At 41.8% G+C, this 27,378-nt stretch overlaps 2 protein-coding genes across 3 annotated transcripts in view; one reads left to right on the top strand and one right to left on the bottom strand.

The window, feature by feature from the left end:
* Window positions 1-1,833: 1,833 nt before the first annotated feature.
* Window positions 1,834-27,378, bottom strand: part of LOC140257990 (uncharacterized) — a 29,597-nt gene continuing 4,052 nt past the window's right edge. The window contains exons 2-3 of the mRNA XM_072347849.1: window positions 15,257-15,350; window positions 1,834-14,610 (exon numbers count right to left, since the gene is read on the bottom strand). Of these exons, the coding sequence (XP_072203950.1) occupies window positions 8,131-9,606 (1,476 nt within the window). The 5' untranslated portion in view covers window positions 9,607-14,610; window positions 15,257-15,350 and the 3' untranslated portion in view covers window positions 1,834-8,130. The remainder of the gene's footprint in view (window positions 14,611-15,256; window positions 15,351-27,378) is intronic.
* Window positions 18,016-22,841, top strand: TRH (thyrotropin releasing hormone). 2 transcript variants are annotated; one of them, XM_072347463.1, is made up of 3 exons: window positions 18,016-18,198; window positions 19,154-19,364; window positions 20,383-22,841. In XM_072347463.1, exons 2-3 carry the CDS (start codon window positions 19,169-19,171, stop codon window positions 20,967-20,969), a joined length of 783 nt encoding a protein of 260 aa, XP_072203564.1. In that variant the 5' UTR covers window positions 18,016-18,198; window positions 19,154-19,168; the 3' UTR covers window positions 20,970-22,841. The 2 variants fall into 2 exon arrangements, with proteins under 2 accessions (XP_072203564.1, XP_072203565.1); XM_072347464.1 differs by lacking the exon at window positions 18,016-18,198 and having other exon boundaries at window positions 18,988-19,364.

The following is a 27,378-nucleotide window of genomic DNA, read 5'->3' as shown; positions in this document are numbered from 1 at the left end:
CAAATCAAACATTAAACATATCCAAAGAACAATTAAGCTGTCACAATAACATACCAAAGAGATGCAGCTGCAGCGCCTACAAACCTGAAAACACATAACAGCTATCTGCCTAACAATTTTTGAAATGCTGTATGGCAACACCTAGTCAGCTTGAAAAGAACAATGCATTCAAGTTCAAGATAACAGCGCAGTACACAACAGAGTTACAGTTTTTCCAAGTTCAGTGTAACACTATTGTACAGAATCTTCATGGCATTCCAGATCAGTCCAGTGTGCATTACAAATATCACACTCCATAACCAAATAACAAGACAAAAACATATTGGTTGTGCAGAATCGTTCCAAATGTCCACTGCTGGGGGATTATCCAGGAACAAGGTCTCCCCCGCTCACAAACTATCAGTCCGGCATGAAGACTAGATTCCCAGTTCGTACCTTCAGGCACATTGGGAGCAATGCTGCCTCATGTGCTGTTACCAGCAAGCTGCTGGCCAGTGTTGACGTCAAATCACTGGCTGCAATGGAGACATTAACCAAGGAGACGTTGACCAAAAACTGGTGCTGAAATGTTCGGATCCTCACGGTGTGCAGGATGGCTCGTCGTTTGGTGCCGGCTTAACCCAACGTGCCGGCAGCCAGCGGGGCCCACTTGGGGTCCCGACACAGGCGTATCCCCTGCCCATGACAAGGAGTGGCATAGAGACTGGGAGCCATGGCCCTCCATCAGGTCTGATCAGGACCTGACCTATTGGAGTCCGTTCAGTCAGCTGATGGTCTCCCATCCGATTCTCCAGATGATTTAAACTAAACAGTGCACACAGGAGGAGAGCGTCTGGGCACAGCTCAGGCCCCTCCAGCCCTCCCCCCTCTTTAAGCACACGAAGAAGCACCCTTCAAGGTCTGATGTGCACGCTCCACAATAGCCTGGCCGGTGCTGTTGCCAGGAATACCAAAGGTATGCTTAATTCCCCAAGCTGTACACCAGTGTCCAAAACGTGCACTTCTATATCCTGGGCCATTGTCAGTCTTTAACTCCTGAGGTGCACCCATGACAGCGACAGCCATGTGCAACACTCTTATGCACTGCATGGCAGTCTGTCCAGATTGTGCCACAGCCCAGAGAAAACCACTGCATGTGTCAACTGTGACATGCAAGTGATGGAAACACCTAAACTCTGGGAAACCCGTGACATCCATCTGCCAAACCTTATTTGTTCTCAAACCTACACAATGGGAGTGTGGCAACGTCTGCAGCAGTATCCACCAGAAACTCCAGGGTCGTATGGGGTCAACAAAACAACAATGTGTATGCAGACCCGGAGACCCCCAGCTCCGCACCCTACTAGCACTGAATAACACAATCTACGGGCATTTATCTCAGGAATCAGATCACACCCGGTTAGAATGCATTCCTGTGCTTTGATGGTCCAGCGTTCAGCAGCCTCGGCTGCTTCCCTCCCCAAGTCCCGATCACTCGGACTCCTAACGGCTTTATTCCGACAGCGCAAGGATGCCTCACTGCCTGAGGCTGACAGCTTTCCTATTTGCGTTAACTCCGTTTCAAAGTCTGCCTCCTCCTCGCTAGTCGAGGACTCCTCGGCGCCACTCCGTTCTGCTTCCCCTCTTTGTTTCCTCAGAGACCTTTAGTACGGGGGTGGCATAGCGGAGAACACAGGCGGCTGAATAGGGGCAGCCGCGTCCGCCACCAGTCCTGGCAGTTTCTCCCCCGGAAAGTAGATAAACCCTCGCCCCCCCATAGCCCAGAGCCCTCCCGACTCATCCTCCCCCCACTTCAAATGTCCCATGGGGGGGCTGTTGGAATCTGTAACGGGGCTAATAATGGGGTTTTCTCCTCAGCTATTGAGGCCCTTTGTTTCTCTACCTCTTCTTCTGAGTCTCCCTCTTTTGTCTCCTCTCAATCACCTAGCTCCTGTTGCTGAGTCTTCTCCTCCTCCTCCCCCTCGGAATCAATAGGCCCCAACAAGGTGTTAATGGCTCGCCATAGCTCCTGCTCCCCCTTGGCCGATCTAGTTAACTTTCTAAGAGCGCCAAGGGCGGGTAGCAGCTTCTGCGCCTCCTCGTCCCCTGCACAAGCTCGCTCAAAGAGCTCCTTGCTAGCTTTCTCTAATGCGGACCGACTCACACAGTGAGAAACTTCGTCAGCCAGACCTCTCCGCGTCATCCACTTAAAAAGCGGATCGAGGTCCTCATCATCCACTTCACACCACACCCGTGAAGCCATCCCCCACAGCATACTCACCCACTGTCCCATAACCAGAACTATAATGGAGTTGCTGTCTCACACACACCGGTCCGGACCACACTCACCACATCACGTACGGGGTCACCAATTGTCGCCTCCCGATCCGGCGACAAGTTAAGGCTGCCGTGTGAAAGTACCGTGCCTCAGCGCACGGGGAACAGACGGGACTCACACACAGTGCGTAACGCCGAAAGTACAAGTTTAATGCCTCACAACAAACCCTATATAGTGGTACAGGTGACCGCCCCTGTGTGACACTCGTGACCTCCCTGACTCCACCCCAGGTGCACGCAGGCACCACCTACCCAATACCCAACACTCTTCACTGTTTGTTTGCAAATAAACCTATTAAGTGCTGGTGTAGAAGTCTATTGTTATTACAATGACTATTGTCATGAATTGGACCAAATCTGTTTTCAAATCATGAATAATTTATTGATTTGAGTAAGGGACCACAAACAAAATCAGCGCGCTGGGCTACCACGGGAGTCGCAGCTCCACACGTGTGGCGCACCCTCCCACTGCTGGCCCCAGCTTTTATAGTCTCTCTCGTATTCTGAGTGGCTGGCGTGTTGGCCTTCTACGCCTGCACTCCCTTGTTGCCGGGCAGTATTGCTCCGAGTGGTTCTTCTCTTCTTGTTGACTGGTCCCATTCTTCCCGCCACTCTGTTCCCCGCCGCCATGCTTTCCCGCCACTCGTTGCCACGTGGCGGGTAGACAGAAGCCGCAGAAACAGGGGCGGCGAGTGCAGGAGCCGCAGGGGCGCTTACAAAACCTGGAAGCCCGCTTGACTCCGTTCCGCGCAGCCCCCTCCCCAACAACAACAACAACAACAACAACATACCCAACACAATGAACAAACTTTCACCAACTTTTTACAATCCCTCCTTTTTCTTTAAACTAACTTATTTTGTTCATTGAATCTTTGGAGTGCCTGCCGGCTTAATGCATATATCTCGTTATCTTCATCATCTTGTTCTATGGTCTTATATTTAGCTCCTACTAACATTAAATGAGCAGCTTCTGATCGGTTCTTTACTATCGTGGTTACCCAATTGAAAATACATTGTCCAAAGGTTAACACCATAATTAACAACAACAGAGGTAATAATGTGGTGAGCCAAGGTGAGTAATTAAACCAGGATTCATACCAACTTTGGTGAGCCTCATTTTCTTTTTTACGTTTTTCCAATCCTTCCCTCAATTTGGTCATTGTGTCTCTTACCACCCCAGTATGGTCTGCATATATGCAGCATTCCTCCCGGAGGGCTGCACACAGTCCCCTTTTTTTCAGAAAAACCAGATCCAATGCCCTTCGATTTTGAAGAACTACTTCTGAAAGGGACCTTATTGATTTTTCTAACGCTGAGATGGACTGTTCAATTTTAGCCAAGTCCTCATCTACAGCAATGCGCAGAGCTGTGAATTCTTGGCTCTGCCTAACTAATGATGCTGTTCCTGTACCAGCTCCTGCAGCTCCTAAATCCTCAGGGTGGTATTGAATCCTTGGTATAATTATTACCTGTACACAAAAATCATGTGATATATTAAACAGTTTTAAAGATAAACAAGGAGTAACACCTAATGATGAACACACCCATCTAGTATTACCGGCAGGGATTACCCATTTATGTGAATACAAAACTTTTTCTGTGGTACTACATAAATCACTTTTTCCTTTTGGAACAGTCCCCACACATCTACCCTTCCCAGATACCTGGGTTAAAGTTATTCCTATGTCTTGTCCCCAATTACACTGAGAAGGACTACTTTCATTTGAATACATTGGGTTTCCCGGATCCCCTATTGCCTCATAATAAGGAGGTTTTGCATTGGGGTTAGTCTGGTTCAGTACCTGGAAGCTGGAATTTATGACTTTCCAGGTGCCATTTTTAAGTACTGCCTCACTATTTTTTTTAGTATTCATGGGAGGCAGCTCCAAAGTTCCCTTGATTGCTGTGGGCCGGACTGTCCCAAATACCCTCGGGGTCTGGACCCCCAAATTTTCTTCTAATATTACTCTGTTGGGCCCGGCTACCTGAGGAATATCAAGTATTTCTTTCTTTATTTTGATGAATCCTCCCCTGTCAGTCCCAGGTTCCCAACATCTTACCCCCCATATTTTTCCCAACACACACTCTGAATCATCTGGAATTGCCACATTTATCCACATTTGCCAGCAAACGTTTCCAAGTCCCACACTACTCTGTCTTACCAATTGTGGACTTCGGTCAGGATGTGTGCATTCATAGGGTCCATACCCCACCTGTAGATATTTATCTGGTCCGACTCTGTATCCCTTCCCTGGGTTCGAACTTGGGCAAAGACAATATTCCTTTTGTTTTATGCAGGTTCCTACCGGTATTAGGTCACAGATGATTGTAAGGAAGTTTGGTGCACCAGCCGTAGTAACAGTTTCAATAATTTTTTGGTCCTCAAGCCTAATTAGACTCCACCGGAAAGGTTGATGTGGGAATTGATCATCTTGTAAATGGGGGTGATCAAGGGGTATTTCAAGGTTATAGGGCATACCGTACAGCATTTCAAAAGGAGAGATTCCCAGATCAGTTCTGGGCTTTACACGTATATTTAACAGAGCCAACGGCAAGCATTTTATCCAAGAGGTCTTGGTTTCTATCATTAATTTAGTAAGTTGTTTTTTTATTTCTCCATTCATTCGTTCTACTTTACCAGAGCTCTGAGGGTGCCAAGGAGTGTGATATTCCCATCTAATCCCTAGAATTCTCATTGTGTCATGTGTAACCTTTGATACAAAATGGTCCCCTGTCAGAATCTATTGCTTCTATAATTCCATATCGAGGAATTATGTTTTCTAATAGTATTTTTATCACAGTTTGTGCTGTAGCCCTTGCCGTAGGGAATGCTTCAACATAGTTTGTGAGATGGTCTACAATCACTAATAAATATTTATATCTCCCGGTTTTGGGGAGTTCAGTAAAGTCCAGCTGGATCCTTGCGAAGGGTCGATATGCCAATTCTCGCCCTCCTGGGATCCTTTTTCTCATATTTTTCACATTTACCCTCCGGCAGGTCATACATCCATTGACAATCCCCTTTGCCACGTTATATACCCCTATACACATATAATTATTAGCAAACTGGTCCACTAAGGCCTGAGTACCCCAATGTGTTTGTTCATGGAACCTCCGTAACACCCTTGTAGCTACTGACTTTGGTAAAACCTCTCGTCCATCAGGTAGTATCCATTTCCCCGTTTCATTTTCCTGAATCCCCATTTGTATCATCTTTTCTTTTTCCACAGACGTGAAACAAAGCAGGGGAAGGGGACTCTGTCCACCTTCTGCAAACATGGCCGGGCAATCCTCCCTCTCGGTTACCTTATATATACACATAAGAGCGGTCCTTTTGGCCTCCTGGTCAGCTAGATTATTTCCTCTAATTTGCGGATCCAGTCCTCGCTGGTGACCTTTTACATGTACTACTGCAATCTCTCTTGGTACTCTAATGGTTTTCAAAACTTTAAGGATCAATTCCTGATGAATTAACCCCCTTCCCTGGGAATTTATAAGTCCTCTTTCCTCCCATATTTTCCCAAAAGTGTGTACTATCCCATAAGCATATTTAGAATCTGTATATATTGTACCACTCTTGCCCTTTAATAGTTTTAAGGCTTGCAACAGGGCATACCATGTGTGCCCCCAGTGGCGCAGTGGTTTAAGCTGCTGCCTGCGGCACTGGAGGGCCCGGGTTCGAATCCCCCCTGTGGCGCAGGGGTAGAAGTGCCACTTCGCTACACAGAGGGCTCGAAACCCGGAAGTTGGACTCGATGATCTCTAAGGTCCCTTCCAACTCACACGATACTATGATACTATGATGATACTATGATACAATTCGCAATCTTGAACAGACCAGCTCGGGCTTAATGGTCCTGATTCTATCACTTCGAATGTTTTTCCATTTACCAATGCATAGCCTGACTTTCTCTTTCCTTCAACTACTCTAGATGAACCATCTATGTATATCTTTTCCCCTGTAGGTAATTCCATGTCATCTAGATCAGGTCTCAGTTTTATTTGCTCCTCTATACTCCTAAGGCAGTCATGTTCTAGGGGCTCACTGGGTTCACCATAGAGAAACTGAGCTGGGTTCTGCACTGAAGTTGTTTCTAGGGTCAATTTCGGGGAGGAAATCAGAATTCCCTCATACTTTAACAATCTTGCATCTGTGACCCATTTGTCAGCTTTTTGTTGCAACACTCCACGTATATTATGGGGGGAGATTACTTTAATTTCCCCTCCAAAGGTTATCTTTTGTGCTTCCTCTACCAAGAGAGCAGCAGCTACAATTACTTGCAGGCAACTAGGCCAGCCCCGGCTAACAGGGTCTAATAATTTAGATAGGTAAGCCACAGGCTTTTTGCCTCCTGCCCAATCCTGGGCAAGCACCCCATAAGCTGTCCCCTCCGCACTGTTTACAAACAGAAAAAATGGTTTCTTTAACTTTGGGAAGCTCAGGACTGGAGGGTGCATAAGTTCCTTCTTTAATTTATTTAATTGTCCTTCATCTGTTTCTGTCCATTTAAGTAACCCATCTTTGTTTAATTTACTATAAAGAAATTTAACTTTTCCACTGTAATCCTCTATCCATTGTCGACAATATCCTATTAATCCCAACAACTGTCGTACCTGTCTTTTTGTTGTTGGGGCTTTCAGGGCCAGAATCCCCTTGACTCTCTCTGGGTCCAGTTTTTTTGTCCCTTTGCTCAGCAAATGACCCAAATACTTCACCTCTTCCTCCACAAACTGCAGTTTTGATCTAGAAACCTTTAACCCTTGTAAACTAAGGAAATTTAACAACTGTACACTAGCCTGCCTCACACTATTTTCATCTTTCCCTGCTATTAACAAATCATCCACATACTGTAACATTGTTGTTCCTGGTGTTCTATTATAATCCTGTAAAATTTGTTCTAGGGCCTGACCAAATAAATTTGGGGATTCTGTAAATCCCTGGGGAAGGACCGTCCATCTTAGCTGTTGCTTCCTATGAGTATCGGGGTCTTCCCATTCGAAAGCAAAATAATCCCTGCTGTCCTCGTCTAAGGGACATGCCCAAAATGCATCCTTCAAATCTATTACACTATACAACCGGTCATCTGGATGCAACTGGCTTAATAGGGTATGGGGATTTGCCACTATGGGAAACCTGGTTATAGTTCTCTTATTGATTTCCCTTAAATCATGTACCAGCCTGTATTGGCCATCCTTCTTTTTTACCGGTAATATCGGGGTATTAAAGGGAGACATGCAAGGTTCTAACAACCCTTGCTGTAGCAGTCTCTGTATTTCAGGCTTTAATCCCCGCCTTCCCTCCTCAGACAAGGGGTATTGTTTAATTCTGACCGGTATATTTGGATTACTTATAGTAATTTTAAAAGGCTTTATATTTAGTTTTCCTACACTTTCTGGGGTGTACCAGACTTCAGGATTTATCTTTTCCTCATCTTCTACTCTTAGAGGGCATAACTGAATTTCTAATTTTCTATCCACTACTTCTAAGCTAATCCCCAATTCTACTATTAGGTCTCTACCCAATAGATTATATTCGGCCTCAGGTACTAAAAGTAGAGACCCAACACCTATTTTAGAATCCGATTCAATCAATACCCTTTTTATAACAGGGACCTCAAATGGTTCCCCTCTTGCCCCAATCACCTGTACTTTTTCTGTAGAGGCCTTACATCCTAAGGGGAGTGCTTGGACTGTTGATCTTTCAGCCCCTGTATCTACGAGGATTTCTATTTCCTCTCGTTGGGGACCCACTTTTAGTTTTATCAAGGGCTCATTCTTTTCTTGGGTCCCCAGCAAATAGAGCCCCTGACACCCCTATTCACTCTTGAACATTTTCTCATCTTCTTCTCTCTGCCGACACTCTCTTTTTATGTGTCCCTTCTTATTACAGTAAAAACAAATCATATCCCTCTGGCTTTTATCATTCCTTTCTCCTCTCCTAAACTTCCCAGATGCCATTCCCAACCTTCTTCTTTGCTCATTCCCCTTGTGTCCTTCCCGAACAGCAGCCACCATCATCCGTATTTGCTTCCTTTCTTTCTCATCCTCCCTTCTAAAATACACTTTCTGTGCTTCCCTCAAAAGCTCATCCAAACCTCTGTCTTGCCAATCCTCTATTTTCTCTAACTTCTTCCTAATATCTACCCAGGATTTGGCCACAAACTGAGTTTTAAGCAATGCCTCCCCCACAGGGGATCCTGGGTCTAAACCACTATATAACTGCAGACTTTTTCGCAACCTTTCCAGCCACTCTGTTGGAGTTTCATCCTTTTTCTGTTGTTCATTAAAAGCCTTATTTATGTTTTGTCCTCTCGGGACTGATTCCCTAATGCCCTGAATAATAATAGTTCTTAGATCTTGCATATGGCCTCGATGGACAGGGTTCTGATTATCCCAATTCGGTGACTGCGCTGGCCATTTAGTGTCTGCAGCCGGTCCCTGCTGATGCTGCTGGTCCCAGATTTGCATACCTGCTCGTCTAATCATTCCTCTCTCTTCTGATGTGAACAGAATTCCCATAATAGACTGCAGCTCCTCCCAAGTATATATGTTGGGGCCTAGGAACTGATCTACTCGTTCTGCCACCCCCAATGGGTCTTCTAATAGGTTCCCCATTTCTTTCTTAAAATCCCTCACATCCCCAGAATTAATGGGGATGTTCACATATCCCATTCCGGGTTGGGGTCCCCCCATAGCAATTTCTCGCAGTGGGTATAGTCGCCCTCCCACGGCAGAATTCTGTGCCTTTGTCTGGCTTCTGGTCACCGGTCCCTGATTCTGACTAAAATCCTCACCTAACTCCCCTAGGGGTGGAAACTCATCGGGCTCTCTGATAGGCGGGGCTGTGGGTTCAGGTGGGGGTGTGTAGGGTGGTGGTGATACTGGGACCTCTAAATCTCTTTTCTTCTTCTCCCGCCCTTCTTTTTCTTTTAGGGGGTATAAATGCATTCTCTTCTCTGAGGCTATCCAGAGGTGGGCATACTCACTTTCCTCTGAACTAAAAGGCTTCTTGGCATTAACATAAATGTTAAGAGCCTGACATACCCAGTCCTCAGAGGAGCCAAAAAGGGGCCAAAATACACTCTCCCCTTTTATGGGCTTATTGCCCCACACTTCTACACAATAATAAATCATTTTGACTTTACTTTTTCCCTGCCTAGAAGGGGAATCATTCCAATTCTTAATCATTAGCCCTAATGGACTGTCTGGGGGAATAGGGGGTATACCTATACCCGCACCACTAGTTCCCCCACCCATGGGATCAGAAGGCTTACTCTTCTTCTGTCCCATCTTCCGGAGCACCTTCACACACACTCACAACGCTTCCCCCTTTTCGTGGCCCAGTCCCTCGCGGGATGTGGGAACCGCACTACCGAGGGGTCCGCACTTGCTCCGCCCACAATTGGACGTCTCAGTCGTTGTGCTCCGGGATACCCAACCCCAACCGAACGGATCACCGGCCTATACTTACCCACCCCGTGGGTCTTCGCTCGGTCTTCGTGCACAAAGATTACTAGGGGTTTACCGGTTTTATTTTGTTTGCGTCCTTATTTTAGGTTCGTCGGTGAAGGGCTTGAGCAGGAGTTTCCACTCCTGGGGCCGCTGAAATCAGCGGGGCGCCTCCCCAGAACGACCCCTGATCAAATCTCCTTCATCTGAGTCACGGCACCAAATTGTCATGAATTGGACCAAATCCGTTTTCAAATCATGAATAATTTATTGATTTGAGTAAGCGACCGCAAACAAAATCAGCGCGCTGGGCTACCACGGGAGTCGCAGCTCCGCACGTGTGGCGCACCCTCCCACTGCTGGCCCCAGCTTTTATAGTCTCTCTCGTATTCTGAGTGGCTGGCGTGTTGGCCTTCTACGCCTGCGCTCCCTTGTTGCCGGGCAGTATTGCTCCGAGTGGTTCTTCTCTTCTTGTTGACTGGTCCCATTCTTCCCGCCACTCTGTTCCCCGCCGCCATGCTTTCCCGCCACTCGTTGCCACGTGGCGGGTAGACAGAAGCCGCAGAAACAGGGGCAGCGAGTGCAGGAGCCGCAGGGGCGCTTACAAAACCCGGAAGCCCGCTTGACTCCGTTCCGCGCAGCCCCATCCCCAACAACAACAACAACAACATACCCAACACAATGAACAAACTTTCACCAACTTTTTACAACTATAAAAGTTATTATAAAGATGCAAACTTCATAAAGGTCTGCCATTTCATAACTAGTAGTACAATATGAAAACCACCTAACTTGAGCAGCTAATTGTGAGAATCTTTCTTTTTTACTTCTACCCCTAAGTTTCTTTGCTGTGTACTAACTTTCATCTAAATTACTTGGAATGATGGGCAGGGAACAGTTCTAAAATGAGTACTCTATGAACTTCCCTTACCTTCTCACAGGCAATTCTCTTGCCCTCTAAAGAAGGAACTCAGTGACCTACTATACTCTGCACAGTCTTTAAACACATATTTGGAACATACATATCTCTGAGTTGTGCTATATCTTTAGTGGCTTCTGTGGTTCATGAAGTACAAGACACAGACATTCCTGCTAGATTTCTGTCCACCAATCCATACCCTCAACACAATAACAGCCTGCATTTTAAGTAACAACTTCCTATTTACCTGTTGTCATTTGTGATGGGTAAAAGTGATAGAATTAAAAAGCTACTATGCTGTTTGCCTACAGGCTTTGAAGACAGGGTGACGGAGAGGGGCTAACAGAAACTGTATCACTTGCTGCTTGCTTAGATCCCCCCACAGAAAAATCATTCTGGAAGAGTTCCTGTTGTCTTCATACTGCTGGCAAGGCCAAGAAACCAACTTTCTTAAACACTTGCCCTTGCAAGCAGGAAGACCTCCTTGACAGAATCTACAGAACTACCCTCTTCCTTCTTCCGAATCCACTTTAAACACTAAATCAATTTTAAGTTTTGCTTGTACCTAGCCCTGATTACCCAAACCCTCAAAATAATATATTTAGTGCATGCTTATAGGCTGGAAGACCAGCTGTACTCTGGGCCACATCAACAGAGGAGTGGCAGCAGGACAGGGAGGGGGTTGTACCCCTCTGGTCTGCCCTTTTTTGAGGCCCCCTCTGAAGTTATGTGTCCAGGCTGGGGCCTCCAGTAAAAGAAAGATGTGGAACTGTTGGAGCCGGTCAAAAGGAGCGCCATGAGAATGATCAGAGCACTGGAGGACCTCTCCAGTAAAGACAGACTGAAAGTTGGAGTTGTTCAGCCTAGAAGGTTCTGGGGAGACCTCACTGTGGCCTTCCAGAACTTAAAGGAAAGTTACAAACAGAAGAAAGACTGACTTTTACACAGTCTGATAGTGATAGGACAAATGTGAACGGTTTTAAACTGAACAGGGGGAGATTAAGGTCAGACAACAGAGAGAAATTTTACTCAGAGGGCTGTAAGGCCTTGGCATAGATTGTCCAGAGAGCTGTGGTTGCCCCATCCCTGGAGGTGCCCACAGCCAGGCTGCATGGGGCCCTGGGCAGCCTGAGCTGGTGGGAGCAACCAGCCCACAGCAGGGGGTGGCGGTAAATTTAAGGTCCATGCCAACCTAAACTATTCTCTGCAATTATGTTCAGTTATTTTATTCATATGCTTGTAAAACATCATTGCAATTCTCTGGGGATGGACAGTCTCAGTTTTATTTCCGTATAGCACGTACCGTAATAGGATTCTGATCTTCATTGTTGCAGCACCACAGGACACTTAATGACATTCATTAGTAACAAACCCACATATAATGAATATGAACATGCACAGACACACAGAAACAACAGAAAGGAAGGGTGTAATACTTGAACAAACCATTATCCAATTCAGCCACCTCATCTCTTATGACAGGCTCCTGAAATTGTTGGTTTTTAGTAACATCAGATTCAAAATTCAGTTCAAAATACATCTGATTCTCGGGTGCTGCATACAGGCAGGCAGAAAGGCAGCTGGCTTGTTGATGGGACCCTGCCACTGGCTCCATTTCTCTTTCTTATCAGACCAACATAGAGAGCCTGAAGGCAATCAAATTCACGTTGAATCCTTAAAACAAGTCTCAAGATTGCTTCATTGAATAATTCTCACAAGTGAATAGCTGCCTTTTACAGCAACAGCAAGTAACGAGGAGAACTTAAATCTAAAGCCACAACATAAACATCCAGATTTCAAGAGGAAGATGTTCTACCATCAGCCACAAAGGCAAGTTCTGGAACTTTCAATACTGCTTTTACTCAGTCTCCTTGTTCATGCTCCTGCTGTGGCCTCTGATCTTTAACCACTGGGCTTGCACTCTGCATGTGAAATCTTCAGGAACTTCTGAGCCCTATATCTTCGCTATCTGAACAAGTGGGGACTAACAGGTGGAATTTTTACATATGCTCTGTGTTGATAACTCCCAGTGAAATTGACAGAAGGACGATGTGGATGAAGCTAAGAACTGGAAACATTCAAACCAGCATTTCCAAATATTTCATGTCAAAGGCTAAATCTCTCACTGTGTTTTCTCTTGCTCCCAAATTTGCCTTTTCATAATTGGGTAATCATGGTTTCTCTGTCATAATTAGGACTGCGTTAGCAGAAACTGTAAAGGAACAGCACAGAAGAAACAAGTACATGACTCCCTTAATTGCAGTGGGGACCAGTGACCTTTTCCACAGACCCTCAACTGACTTTACAACTTATCTGACAACACCAGTCAGGCTTGCTTCTTAGAAGGAATCTGGACAACCACCATTTCTGTCATAGCACATCAAATACCATGCAATCTCTTATTTCTATATGTTAAGTTGTCCCAAACTGGAAAGCAACATTTTGTCAAGGTATACCAAGCTGCTGCATTGTCCAAGGATCAATTCCCCACTTGGAACAAAACAAGGACCTCTTGAGTACTGCAATTAACAGCTATGAAAATAAAGTGGACTGGGAAGCTATTGGTTTGGGTATCTAGTGGTGTGGTCCTGCTTGTTTAATTAAATGACATTATTTTATTAAATTAAATGACAATATATATTTGTACCGCCGGTGGAAGAACTGCTGCTTGCAACACCGGAGGCCCGGGTTCAAATCCCCCCCTGTGGCGCAAGTGGTAGAAGTGCTGTGCTGCTACACAGAGGGCTCGAATCCCAGGAGCTGGACTCGATGATCTCTAAGGTCCCCTCCAACTCGCATGATACTATGATACTATTTGGTTTGAGACATCTTGGACTGTGTCTCGAACAAGAGACATAGCATGATGATATTCTTTCTAAAGATTTCCACTTTCTTCCCAAATCACAGGGTTCTCTCTCAATGAGAAAACTATAGAAATGACCCTGCATAAACACTGCTGAGTTAATAACGAAATAATTATAACATTACAGTGAATCCATTGAGATCTTTAATTCCAAACTGCCTCCATCCCAGAAGGAACAAATTGTGTTAGACTGACTCTTAAGTATACAATTAAGACTGTCAAGTTTTGATTCCATAATATGCTGCTTAGTATTGAACATCTATCAGTAAGCCAGTATGCAGGATTAACGTCATAGTGATTTGGTTTTGATTCCTCATGAAACTATACAACAGTTTAGCTGATATAACATGATATTTATAGTCCTTTTAGCAAAAGGTTTAATGCTAGGCAGGATACTTCCCCTTCCCTCCAATATAACAACTTTCCCTTGCCTTATAGATTTCAATTGGTGAGTGGAGCTCTGTTCATTCCATGTGGAATTTACTCAGTAATTCTATTAAGAGCTTCCCTTCACAGAAATTAATGTCCTCATTTCATTCAGTATTCATCCTATTCATTACTTAAAACAGAATACCTAATCTCTGCCTATATTAAGTTTCCTCAGAGGATCTAATATTTATTTCAAGGAATTCAGCAGACTAAACTTCAACACTTCTATGTTTGCAGAACTACAAAAACCTTGGTCTGAAAGATAGAAGGAGAAGATTTTGCCTTTTTTTTTTTTTTTTTTTTTTTTTTTAAATTTTTGAAAAGCAGAATCATTTGAAAATATCACAGCTTTCAAAGGAGGCCCTTAACTTTTGTTCCTCTCCATTTTCAGGTCACACTTCAAATGACATTTAGGATTAGCCAGTAAAGCTTCTAATGATTTCAGCAATTTTCTAGACCTGTTCAGTCAACTGGCTTTAAGTAAAAGCTCCCTCAAAAAAGTCCTTTGATCTAGTACCACCAATGACTGCAGTAAGCAGCAGCACCAAGGCTGGGACTCAATACTGGAAGAAATAGAGTCCATGGTATAAGAGTTGCCTTCATTTCCCTCTCTTAGATTTTATCCTCCCAAGTACTGAAAAAAAAAACAGAAAAAGTGTTACTAATCTTCATTATTTGTGTTTTTTGATAATCTACAACAAAGCCATCTGGGATGTGACATTCTCTGCTGCTGACTATCATGAAGCTCATCTAGTTGAACACAAAGGAGCATATTTATACTAGTGCTGGCTCTGACTAGACTGGGCTGCATTTCTGAAATTTATAAGGGCTGCTCTTAAAGTAATACCTCCCCTTATATATATATCTGTTTTAGTAAGGGAATGCTTTAGCAAGCGTGTGACCTAGAGCAAACCACTTAAGCATTCAGCACCTCTCAGCAAAACAGGCAACAAATGCACTGGTAATCAGTACATCACTTTTACACAGCAATTATCTCTTTATCCTATAGTTCAGTAAAAGATGAGCTGTCTCCATAGCAACTTCAAGATTTCAGGATCCCTAGAGGGATGACTGTATTAAAGAAGGTAACTGAAGCACATTATTCTATCTCCAACTGTGACCAGTGCAAGGTGTTTCAAGAAAGATGTAAAAATACGCCAAACAAACATTTTGCAAGAGTAAGTTCATAAAACAAGGAACTTCACCAGCAGTGTTGATATACAAGTTCAGTACAGATATACAATTTCAATACAGCAGTTGAACAAGGGAGTTGTTTTTACCTCACACACTTCTTGTCTTGGGGAAGCAACAGAGAATGAACTCTACATAACAGATGCCAGCCACAGTGTTTAAATTTGATCCAAATCTTTTATGCTAAAAAGAATTGAGAAAATGGGATTGAATTAAAAACAAACAAAGAAACCAAACCCAAAAACCTGTAACAAAGTGAGATAAAGGAACTACTTAATTTCAGAACTACTGAAGCCTTCAAACAATGCCCACTTTAATTTATACCTCAGTACATTCATTTTTTTAAGCTCAGGTGTGGTACCATAGGAGTGCTTAAGGAGTTATTACACCCAGAATGCAAAGCAGTTAGGGTGAGTAAATGAGGTTCACTGCGATATAACAGCAGTTCCAAAATTTGATGGCATTAGTATTTGACTATATTGAATACTGTAATGAAGCCCCGACAGCTAGCCCAGAGAAATTCAGGAGTCAGTTTTTTTTAATGCGTAGAGAAAAAGCAAACAAGGCAGACAAAATGGCAGACTGGGCAATGACTACACAGTCTCATGCATTACAGCATTGTTGCACATGCACTGAAAGACTTGGTAAGAGGCTTTTGCAAGAAGCAGCTCCTGCTATATCCAAGCTGGAGCTACATACACAAACCTGCACACTGTCCAGATTATTTCAGACTAGAGAACAGCCATGATAAGAATTATTCCCAACTCATTTTTACAGATCGTGATGACTTCACATTGCATCAGATGAAGACTTATTAATTTGCACCCAAAGTTTCCAAGCATAAATCTTAGCTTTCCTACTATTTCTCAGTGGCCAAGAAACTCAAAAAGTCAACTGATGTATCACAAGTGAAATTTGACTCATTCACTCGCAAAGATGAAAAACACTCATACAGGAGGCTGTTTTTTTTATTATCAGATTCTTAGCTTTCCTTGAGTTAATTTGCTTATATGACTTTCTACATATGAAAGTACGTCAGCTCTGTAAACTTCTCTTTTTCCCATTTATCTTTTTCAAGAGCCATGCTTCAAAGTACGAGAAGATTTCTTTCAAACTCAATTTAGCATATAGATCCTTTAAACTCAGGAAAATAAAATTCTAAGGCTAGCCCTACTTAAATTAAAGGAAAAGCACGGCTGCTTTCAGTGGACTCTGGATTAGGCATTTTGTTAGGACAAATCAGGGGCTATGGCAGCTACTGGCTTGTTAAACATGCAAATCTAGTATTAAGATATTTAAAGTACTTTCCAGTATTCTTCAGATTCCTGGAAAGTCCTAATTCACTGCCTAAAACTAAAACCACACAGGAATTGTCCTCACAGGGATCTCTGCCTTGAATTAAGGACTATCAGTTACCCAGTCACTGCCTACTGATCAGCTCATGTGCTCTGCACATGAGTCATGTGATGTCTCAAGCACCCATAGAAATCCAAACGAGAAGGAAAATACATTCCATTTCTAGTATAATTGTTAAAAATAGAGCTCAGATCTCTAGCCCCAGTGCAAATATGGAACAAGTACATAGTCATAACTACTCTCAAAATACAACATTTTAATTGATATTAAAAAAATGCATGTATATACAATTTCTGATACTTTTTCACTAAGATATTAAGACAAAATTCAAGAGAAGACATTCTCATGGAAGAAAGCTGAGGTAATAGCTTCCCCGAAGCCACTCCAAAAATACCCAAAGAACTGAAAACAAGACTCTTATTGTATATTTTCTGTTTTGTCACTTTATGTTGAATGGGGTAAAGGGAAAAAGGTCTGTAAGATGACCATTTTCTGTTAAATTCATATGGGTAATGAGTCACCTTGAAAACAGAACAACTCCACTCCTTTTTAATCTTATTATGGGGTGTTATCATTGTCTGCACAGATGCAAAATGGTGCCTTTCTTTGCGCACACTCTGCATTTGTTACCAAACCATAGCTGAAACTGTGAAAGAGCTACAAACCTGTGGCCAAGGAAAGATCTCATTATGGAGATTTCCACTCCTTTTATACATTACAGAAGATGCATGCACAAGTCTGCTCCACAAGCCAGCAAGAGTTCACAAGTGAGCTGAAACCTGCATTACTTCCATATATGAGCAATCTTTATTTCAGTTTTAGTCATAAATACTGTCATCACCAAGAATGTGATGTTACCAAGGAATCACTAGACCTGTATCTGCATCTCTAACATGTTTTTAGTAGTACTGTGTAGAAGAGTATCCTAAAACTACAAGTTAGAGAAGAAGTCTTATTTCCAGTTACAACAGCATAATACTTTTTGAAACACACAGCAGCAACATAGGTATGCTTTAATATCTAATGCTACATACTCCATATTTTAGTAGGCTAGTCATGGAAACCTTTGCCAAAAAAAAAAAAAAAAAGAATTGTAAAACAAACTGTTCAGGTCCTTTCTGAATAAGAACCCATGGTATAAATTTAAATATAATCCATCATATATTAAGCTGAAGAATAAAATATCTCTTTGCATTTCCTCTGCAATGCTCACTTTGTAGAATATGCCTAAGCTTCTTTCCATAAAGAGAAAAAAAAACACCAAAAGTCTTCTACTCTCTATGCTTGTTTACATAAAATTCAGCACAACCTCTTTACAGAATGGAAAAACATTAAGTTCTGTGATCCCAGTATGGATATAAGGTCAGCAAATAATCATCAGTTTTAAAGTGCATGGAAAACACAGATCTCTGACATCAATTTTAAAAAAAGAAAACATAAGAAGAAAAAAAAACAAACAACAAGCCACATCACCTACATTACCTCACAGCTATTTGCATAAGGGTCCAGAGGCAGTACAGTATAAGTACAGAGACACAAGCTATCCAAAGAGAACTTAGCAACGGTTCTATTGGATACTGCTTGTTTCTGTAGCAGAAGAGCAACTTTGAAGCTCAGATGTGCAAACAGCTTTAAAGGCAGATGCATCCTGCAAAAGTCTAAAACTACGAACCAGGTAATCATTTCCTTTTTAGCTGATTCTAACTTTCCTTTTAAAGATTGCTCTGAGACAAATAGTCTATGGGGTTGTGATCATCTATTTTAAGAACACATAGAACTTCACAACATTGTGCATTTATGTTCTTTATGTTTTATGTTAAGCTAAATGATTTGTATGGTGATATTGAAGATGCATTCCATTCTGTTGGATGAACTCTGCTTACTGGAAAATAAATCAGTGGTACCTTAGGAATTCCAGCGTTAGTCAGAAGAAACAGAAAAACACTTGTTACCTGGACAAACAGTAATAGAGAATGTGGTGATTATTATGTGCCTCTGAAAAATGTGTGTGATGGTTTCTCAGTGAAAGAAATCTCTCTAGCTAACACAGCACAGCTACCTTTTTAAGCAAGGGGAAAAAAAAAAAAAAAATCTACAAGCAGCTAATTCAAGTGCACTGAAAGAAATATTTAAGAACTATTTAAGAACTAACAGGCAATTGAAGCTAGGCTTTATCTGAATGCAAAATGGAAGCACTGTAAATCACAGCATTTTAAAAAGAACCCATCACAAAGGAATCATCTGGTGGGCATTGTCAGTACAAGTATATGTCTATGAACCTCATGCAGACAACAGTTAATACAGTGTTTAAGAGGGAAATTATTTTTGCCTCTTGACAAAAGAAAAAACAGTTCCTTGCTTTCAAATCATCTGAACATCATGAGGTAAAATGTTTAAGATGCTCATATTTATACATATAAGAAAAAAACAAATGAACAAGTGCCTGGTTTCAATTATGAGGAATTCACATATTCTTGAAGAAATATAACAGAAAACAGGAGGGATCTTCATAAGAGACTTCAATCCATGGATCAGTGACAAATATTTTTTCAATGTCTGGAACCATGGCCATTATTGCTAGATTTATTTAACTCCATCCTCCTCTCCCATTGTTCTCTCTCCCATGGAAGTTGCAGGAAATCACAATGCCATCTATCCAGCTGCCAGTGCTACTCCTTTGCCTGACCTTGTCTGGTGTTTGCCTCAATGGCAGGCAGTCCCCTCCAGAAGTAAGTGAAAATATGGGAAGAAGTTTGCGAGATGACACCCTGCAGAGATCTGAAAGCCACATGCTTCAATCTGTCCTCAAGAAAGTTGAAAAGAAAGAAGAGATGAATAAAGGTATATATAACACTGGGGACATCTCTCTAGAAATACTGGCATACTCCTTGGCTGAGGGTATTAGTCAGTGTATTTATTTCCCAGTTTCTCATTGTACATATTTATTACTCTAATTAAGGGAAGGAGAAGGGCAGACAGTCTGTTGTAATACACTGACACAGTTCTCAAAAGAAGTTTTCTTCTTCAAAATCTCCAAGCTTAAGCAGTGCTACACTATTAGTGAGTAATCTGCTGTATAGGGGGGGAAAAAAAAGGGCAGATAATCTGTGACAAGCCTCTACTATCTGGCAACTTCCCTAGGGAAACCCTAAAAGGACTTGTGAAAGACATTCCCCACTTTTAGACCCTGTACCTAAAGCTCACTGGGAGGTAGGAGTGCTCCCATTCACCTATTACTTCAACCTTCCACATTCCAACAAAGATGGGCTTTACTATGGCTGAGAATGTAGAGGCTGTGCTATTGTCAGTCCACACCTGACAGCTTGCAGATGCTCTGCTCTCACCAGTCACAGCACTGGAAGTAAATCAGGCTTAGTGACTGCAAGCAGCAGCACACAGTAAGAGATACCAACAGAGTTAAGGTAGCTGGAAATACTGACTTTGCATTCAGACGTATGCTTCTATTTGCACCTCAGCCCTACCTTTTCTCTATCTCATGCTGATGTCTAGATTCTCCTGGGTACCCAGCTACTGCAGCTGATCTCGTCCAGCTGCCCAGCATCTTAAGCTCACCCTCTTTCAAATCAACACACCAAGCTTTGTTATTGCATGCCTTCTCACATTGTTTGCAGATAGTTCCTAAGATACCAGTCCATCCTGTGTAAAAATGTGTCAGAATTGTTTTGACAGAGGCCATCCAGAGTGATCAATTTCAAGAGCACTGTTAACAGTGTAATTAAATGCATATAATTAACAACAAATTATGATCTGGCATCCTAGTACTCCACAGACACACATTTCAAGTCTTTCAGTGAGGATTTACAGGGGTTATATTAACATTATTCTTCTCCTTGGACAGAATTAAACATGCCTCTGCCACAATGGATTTCCAAAAGACAACATCCTGGAAAAAGATACATAAGTGACCCGGAGAAGAGACAGCATTGTGGAAAAAGAGATATTGAGGAAGAAGCATCTTTCAGAAACATTCAGAAGAGACAGCATTTAGGGAAAACTGAAGTAGAAGGCTACCTTGGCAACTACCTGGAGCTGAAAAAGCGACAGCATCCTGGCAGAAGGTCACTGCAGGACCAGTCCACTGATCTCTCTAGTTCACAGCTAACTTACTTAAATGTGTTATCCAAAAGACAACATCCAGGCAGAAGATATCTGATGTATAAACACCAACACCCTAGCAAGAGAGGCTGGAATAATGAGCTAGACCTAAGTGATCAAAACTGGGAGAAACAGCAGCACTTTGGAAAAAGGGATAGGGATTCTGACAGCCCAGATTATACAGGTCCCTGTGACCTTCAGCAGTCTGCCCTCTGTAACAAAGGCAGCTTGTTGTTTGACTTAGCAGAAAAGTTTAGCAAAGAGAGGGTAGAAGAAAAACGTCAGCACCCAGGAAGGAGATCAGCATGGGAGAATGAAACAGAGGAATGAGGTAGTAATTGTTAATCTCTTGAATATGGTGAAGCAAAACAGAACACTAAAAAACTTTGTTTACTCCCTTCTGGCTTCCTGCTGCTGACCTCCAAACCTATCTTTCAGTGAGTGTCCTCATTTAAACTAATTGCTTTGTCACACCTAAAGTAAAGGAACCAGGAAGCACTTAGCTGAATGGCCTGGGCAAGTACTAAGTTTTTATTTCACAGAGTGAAGGAGTTGAAGAGGAGTCAGTTCCCTTATGGGTCTAGAGCCCAGAATATTCATGTTATGTGTGAACTAGCACAGGCTCTTTAATATCTATTCTGATGTTACTTCAGCAATTACATCATTTCTTCTTGTGTCAGTGAAATCAGTACATTATTGGAAAAAAGAACATACGCAAATGATTTTAAAATGAAATTGAGCAGGTTTTCAATTCTAAACAATATGTTAATAACCTTTTGCAGGATGATCTATCCAAACAATAAGAAGTGAACAGACAGGGAGACTGCTCCAACTGCAGCAGATCAGATGACTAGCTTCATACTTTGACTTGGAACTGCAAAATGAAAATCTCATATAAAAGTTGCAAAGCGCAAACACTTAATGCATCCCAGAGCAATTCAACCTCACAGTTGTGACCTTGGCTATTTAAATCTCACCTTAGAACCTCCTTTCTGAGGTGTTAACATTTCAGTCATTTTCCTTGAAATATGCCTTCTCCTTAGATATGTAAAACAGAAACGAAAAGAAAATCCTTTCTTCTGATAGGATTTCTGGTTTCTCCCCTCTCAAAGGGGTGTTTTCCCTTCTACGATGAGACTCACAAAAGCATTTATTTGATATGATTGATTCAATAAACATAAAAAGTAAACTCTGTGCCCTTACTGGTTGTGCAAACATACTGTAATAGAGAGGAAAAAAAACAATCCAAGCTAAGTCACAATAAATAAAGGCGATACTTTTCTAGGTGGAAGCTTCTTCCATGCTGGTCAGCCCTTGTTGATTTGTAAAACTGGTTTGCTAGTGCAGCATCAAACAGATACATTCCCTTTTAAAATCCACTACCTGTATGACGCACAGGAGCAGGCACCTGGGTTAAACCCAGAGGCCCTTTGTCACCCAGTTCACAAGGAACTTCAGTTGTTTGAGCCTGATCTTGGCAGGCAAAATTGGTAAGAATCAGACTTGTTTTAAACAAAAGAAGAAAGCTTGATTGATTGATGCTGCTTAAGCCTTCTAAGTTCCACAATCTTTTGCAACTTAGTTACACAGTAAGTCATGTGAGCATGCCAAGTCACAAAAGAATGAGAATTCAGTCCTCTTGTGCCATATGCCTGGTAGATGACTTTGCTGTAGCTGAGCTTTAGTAGATGTAATTCATTACTATGCATACACATCTCTTAGAATTGTATAAACAATCATTTATTTGAAATTAAAAAACCTCTATATGTGTTTGCATGGTTTGCAAATGTTAACCTTCTGTGTTTTGTTCAAGGTTCCTGTTTTAAAAAGATATCAGTATGTGATGTACATACTTCATGCACTGCATTAGCAGTAGAGAGAACAAAGTCTGATTTCCTGTTCACACATCTAAACACAAGATTTACTGATTTTTGCAACTAATACATATTTACTGTGAATTAAGAGTTATTCACGTTATTTTCAATAATTTCAATGCATTATTTCATGTCAGTATTTCACTGGAATGTTATTTTTCAAAGAATGTGTATGTCCTCTACTCACATTCATCTTCCTCAGCATCATCAAAGCACATGAAGTACCTTGAATGTTCTCTCTAAAACTGATTGCTTCCCCACTACCTGTCTCAGAGCACTTCCTTAGCTACAGAAATTGGGGATGCCAGTGGGCTCAGCTACCTTGGAGAAAAATAATTAACCATATCAGCAAGTTTGACTGAAGTTAAATGCTCTCAGGCTGATCAATGCCCAGCACAGTCCATCAAACAATTTGTAACTCCAGACATAATGCATTGTTTGATATATGACAACTGGCAGACCTCTTCTGTTGACAGGGATTTTCTAACTAATGAACAAACAAACAAAAAAAAAAACAACAAAAAAGCCAAAACTCTCAGAGGGATTAGATGGGAGCATACTGCACTGCCTGAATTTCTTCAGCATATTTTCACTGTACAATGCTTTTTAAAATGTTCACGTTTCATTTCAAAAGGGAGAGGGGGAGGTAAAGGAAAGATTTATCTAAAGATCTCATGTACAGTTTCCTGCAAGGAACAAAAGCTTCTTAAACATCAGAAAAACATGGGAGAACCACACAATACCACCAATACTTGCTAAAAAATACCAAAAATAAGTGGAAAAAAACAAACAAACAACAAAACAGGAGAGAAATAATTACCAAGTGGGCAAATGGGCAATAGCAAAAATACATAACAGTACAAAGACTGTGCTTGCAAGACAAGGATACTATGGAATGGCTACATAAAAGCCAGGGCTGAGGAAGGGAGAGAAGAGGGACTGTCTAAATAAACCATTTATTAAGAAGGAAAGTGTGTTCTCTCAGTGAGGTTAGTGAAAGCTAGTACAGCTGATTTTATGGAAGTCTATCTCCAAGTGCTTCATTGTACACAGAACTGCCAGGTTAGGCCAGAGGACCATCATCTGTTCAAAAGCTATCACTATGACAGTTTTGAAAGAATTGATTTGTTGTGAGCTTTCCCCCCCCACCCCCCCTCCAAAAGCAAAACTTAAGCTGATAGCATTTTCTAGTGAATCAGATTTATCATTACTTCACAGAATCATTACTTCTTTGGCAGGGGGGTTGGACTCGATGATCTCTAGAGGTCCCTTCCAACCCCTATAATTCTGTGATTCTGTGAATCATAATTATCATTAAACCTGCAATTCGTAAAATCTCCCTTTATTTGGAGCTGCTTGCTTGGAAGCAGCATAATGTAAGCAGACAGACACTAAGAGAGCTCTGACCTATTTCAGCTACTTTCCTAAGATTTCATTACTCTAGCAAAAGATCTTTAGAAAATGACAGAAACACTCCTAGAGATTCCAGGGCATATGTGCATAATCCCCAACCCAGCTACTGAGACACAAAAGCAGTTCGATTACAAAAGAACAGTAAAAGGTGTCTTCAGAAGGAGCTTTGTTTTCAAGAAGAAAGGAAAGCTGAAGCAAACAAACTGTACAATTAACATTTCCTTCATTTTCAACTCCTCTGACCATTACCGTTCTATTCCCCTGTCCACACTTAGCAGCTTTGACCTCTTTTGCTAAACCATCATAATTAGCTTGCACTGAGTGCTTCCAAGGGAACTTATCCTTTATTACTATTTTATTACTACTTCTAATGACTCTTACTTGGAGAAAGTTTAAGAACAATCTTAACACCATAGCTCTAAGTCACTACTTGCATGGTAATTCAGCTAACACTAATCTGCCAACTACAGTTTCAAGGTACTTGTTAGGACACTGCTATGAATAAAAACTATGAACAAAAGCAGATGTAGCAATTGAACAGATCAATGCAATGAGAAAGGTGCTATAGCAAGGGTGTAATGATGAGAGGACTAGCACAGCAGAGTGGTGCTATAAGGGAAGGGAAGAAAATTGCTTACCTGCATCAAGATTCTAGGTTCACAGAGGAAAGCTTCACCATGGAGGGATCTCCAATCAGAGATCCTTCCCCACAGCAGTCTAAGTGCAGCCTTCTCTTAGACCTAAATGAGGTCTAAAGAAAAGTGCAGCCAGGCTCCACACCTTCTGGTCACACTGCTGAATTGCCTTCACCTGTGTTCCTGGGGCTGACCCAGGCCTTTCCCGAGGCAATCAATCAGTGGTTCAGGTCATGACTCAACAGTTCCCATACAGTCATTTATCTGCCAGCTCACTTTCTCTGCTTACAGAAGGCTGAGAGAGGGTAAATTAGAATTGAAGTCTTATTAGATCACAGATTACACTGGCATGGTGGAGCATAATACAGCTCTCTCACTGAGACAAAGCATGTCAGATGCTAATCTGATGCACTGATCTTAGCCAGAAGGCTAAGACAGGTCTTGAGTTCATTGCAGCCACCTTCATTTGAACTGACACCAGTGAACCAGACAAGAAAGCTGGCACAATAAGTGCTTAGAGACATGAGTAGCACCTTCCTCTGCTACTCACAGGTAACAAAACACTATGCCTTCATCATATTCATACAAACAGAAAAGGGGTGCAAAACTGGAAAACACAAATACTCCTGCAAAATGGGATGGAGGTATCAATTTGTCATAGCAGAGGAATTTATTGCCATCAGTAATGGATATCCTGCCTCAATGTAAATGAGTATGATTCAGAATAAACACTTTAATAAATGAAAGATATATGGAAAGTGTAAAATCTTCAAAGCAAAACAACAGAAAGTGACCTGCTTTGAAAATGATATCTGAAGTATGATTATTTTTCACAATAATTTGAAGAAATTAATAATTTAATAATTTGAATAATTTAAGAAATTTTCACAGAGAAACATGTTCTTTCAGCATCAGTTCCCTTTTGACTCTGAAACCACTACTGATGTATGAGATACCTAAAGAACCTATTGTAAAAAGAGAAGGGGGGGAGAAGGAGGAGGACAGAAGAAAAAAAGATGACAAAAAAAACAATCATACTGTACAAAATGTTCTGAGATAAAGCAGTCAAGACAAAAAACAAGCGCACCACTAGGAGAAGTTCTCTGAACAAGCAGGTTGTGTTGAAGAGGACAGCTACAGCAGCCTTGCTAAAGAACCACAAATCATTCATTGTTAAGCAGCCTCTCCCTTTTGTGAAGCAACCAGGTAGCAGTGAGAAAGTATTCCACATACTGATTTCAGACATGCTGCTCAAATGGGAATTGGTTTCTACACAACTGTGTAGGAAAAACAGAAGAGAGGCAGCCCAGTATGGACCTCCTTGAAATCTGAAATGAATCCCCAATATAATCACGGTGGTGTACAGAACCTACAGTTACAATATTAAATAAAATGTAAGCACAAGGGAATTCTGATTTTTCTGGCCCTCTTCATTGTAGCTGCTCTATTTAAGATGATGCCATTCCACAACATTCAATACCAATAGGCCAGAATCTTCTGCTGTGTCAAAGGAGCAGACAAATTTGTACGGGCCTGCCAGTACTGAAGCTGTTAAAAGGCACATCAGGTAAATGGGACTCAACAATTACTCAGCTGCAGCTCTCAGAAATCATCACGCTGTCAATTTTGACTGATGAGTCTGTAAACAAAGGAAAATCATAGTTTTGGCACAAAAACATAGCTGCTCCTATCATCTCCTTGCAGGCTAATTAAACAAGTACTCTTTGTATCAAAATGTTTACTATAAGGCAAATTGAGTATACTGAATATATGAGGTTTATTAAAATTAACAGAGATTTGCTATCCTTCTATTTCTCTCAACAACAAAAAACCTTTAGTTTACATCCATCTGATCAAAACCAACAAACTAAAAAATTTATATACATCAAATAATTTTGCATTTCTGCAAATACTTTGTACTACCCATTTCAATTTCAGAAGGTGGAATGATACAAAGATGGTAACAGGTATTCAAAAGGTTATTTATAAGGAAAAACTCACCAAGATGGATGCCTTCACTGGGAAATACCAAGGCAACCTCCACCAGGGAGCAGTCTCCAAGAGATGCTGCCTTAGTGGTGGTCAGCCCTTAAATGAGTCGAGCTCCACCCCTTCCTGGAGCACAGCTAAATTACTCTCACCTGTGCTTCCACAGCTGACCTGACACTTGCCTCAGCTGATTAATCAGAGGTTCAGGCTGTGATTACCAGTTTCCCATACGGAAGGTTTACTTTATTTTTTTTCCAATTAATCATTAAATAACAAAATTGAATTTAGGCCAATTTCAAAACATAGCTTCCATTTAGACTGAACGCTTGTTTCATTCAGGGAATTCTTGGGTAGAAGGTTTTGCTTTTCTACTCTTTGCTTCTGTCTCAAAGGCTATATTGAACTCAACACCATTAATTTTCAGATAGGGTAAATAGATAACCTATATAGATAGTGTGAGTGAGCCATATTTATGCAAAATTGCTCCACTGCATTTCTTTAAAAGCAGACAGGCATTATAAAGAATTACACCTCGTCTACACTTACCTCTCTTGTGCTGTGATCAGATTCTATTATTTTACATTCCAAATTCCACTCAGGTTATTACAAGAAGTCACAGAACATATGAGAACCCAACTGGAATGCATTTCTAACAGGACTGCTCTTCGGCTATAGGGCTGACAGTTTCCATCTTTTCACTCTCCTCTTGGACATTAGTAGCAATGGCCGAGTTAGCACCAGACCACATCCTAACATTCACCATTATATGTATTACAACAGCTCATTTATGCCAACACAAACCTAGATTATTCCCTACCAGTTTCATAA

Source organism: Excalfactoria chinensis, chromosome 12 (assembly GCF_039878825.1).
Source record: "Excalfactoria chinensis isolate bCotChi1 chromosome 12, bCotChi1.hap2, whole genome shotgun sequence".
Classification (NCBI taxonomy): domain Eukaryota; kingdom Metazoa; phylum Chordata; class Aves; order Galliformes; family Phasianidae; genus Excalfactoria; species Excalfactoria chinensis.
Note: the sequence above shows the minus strand (reverse complement) of the source record. Positions and strands in the feature narration are given on the sequence as shown.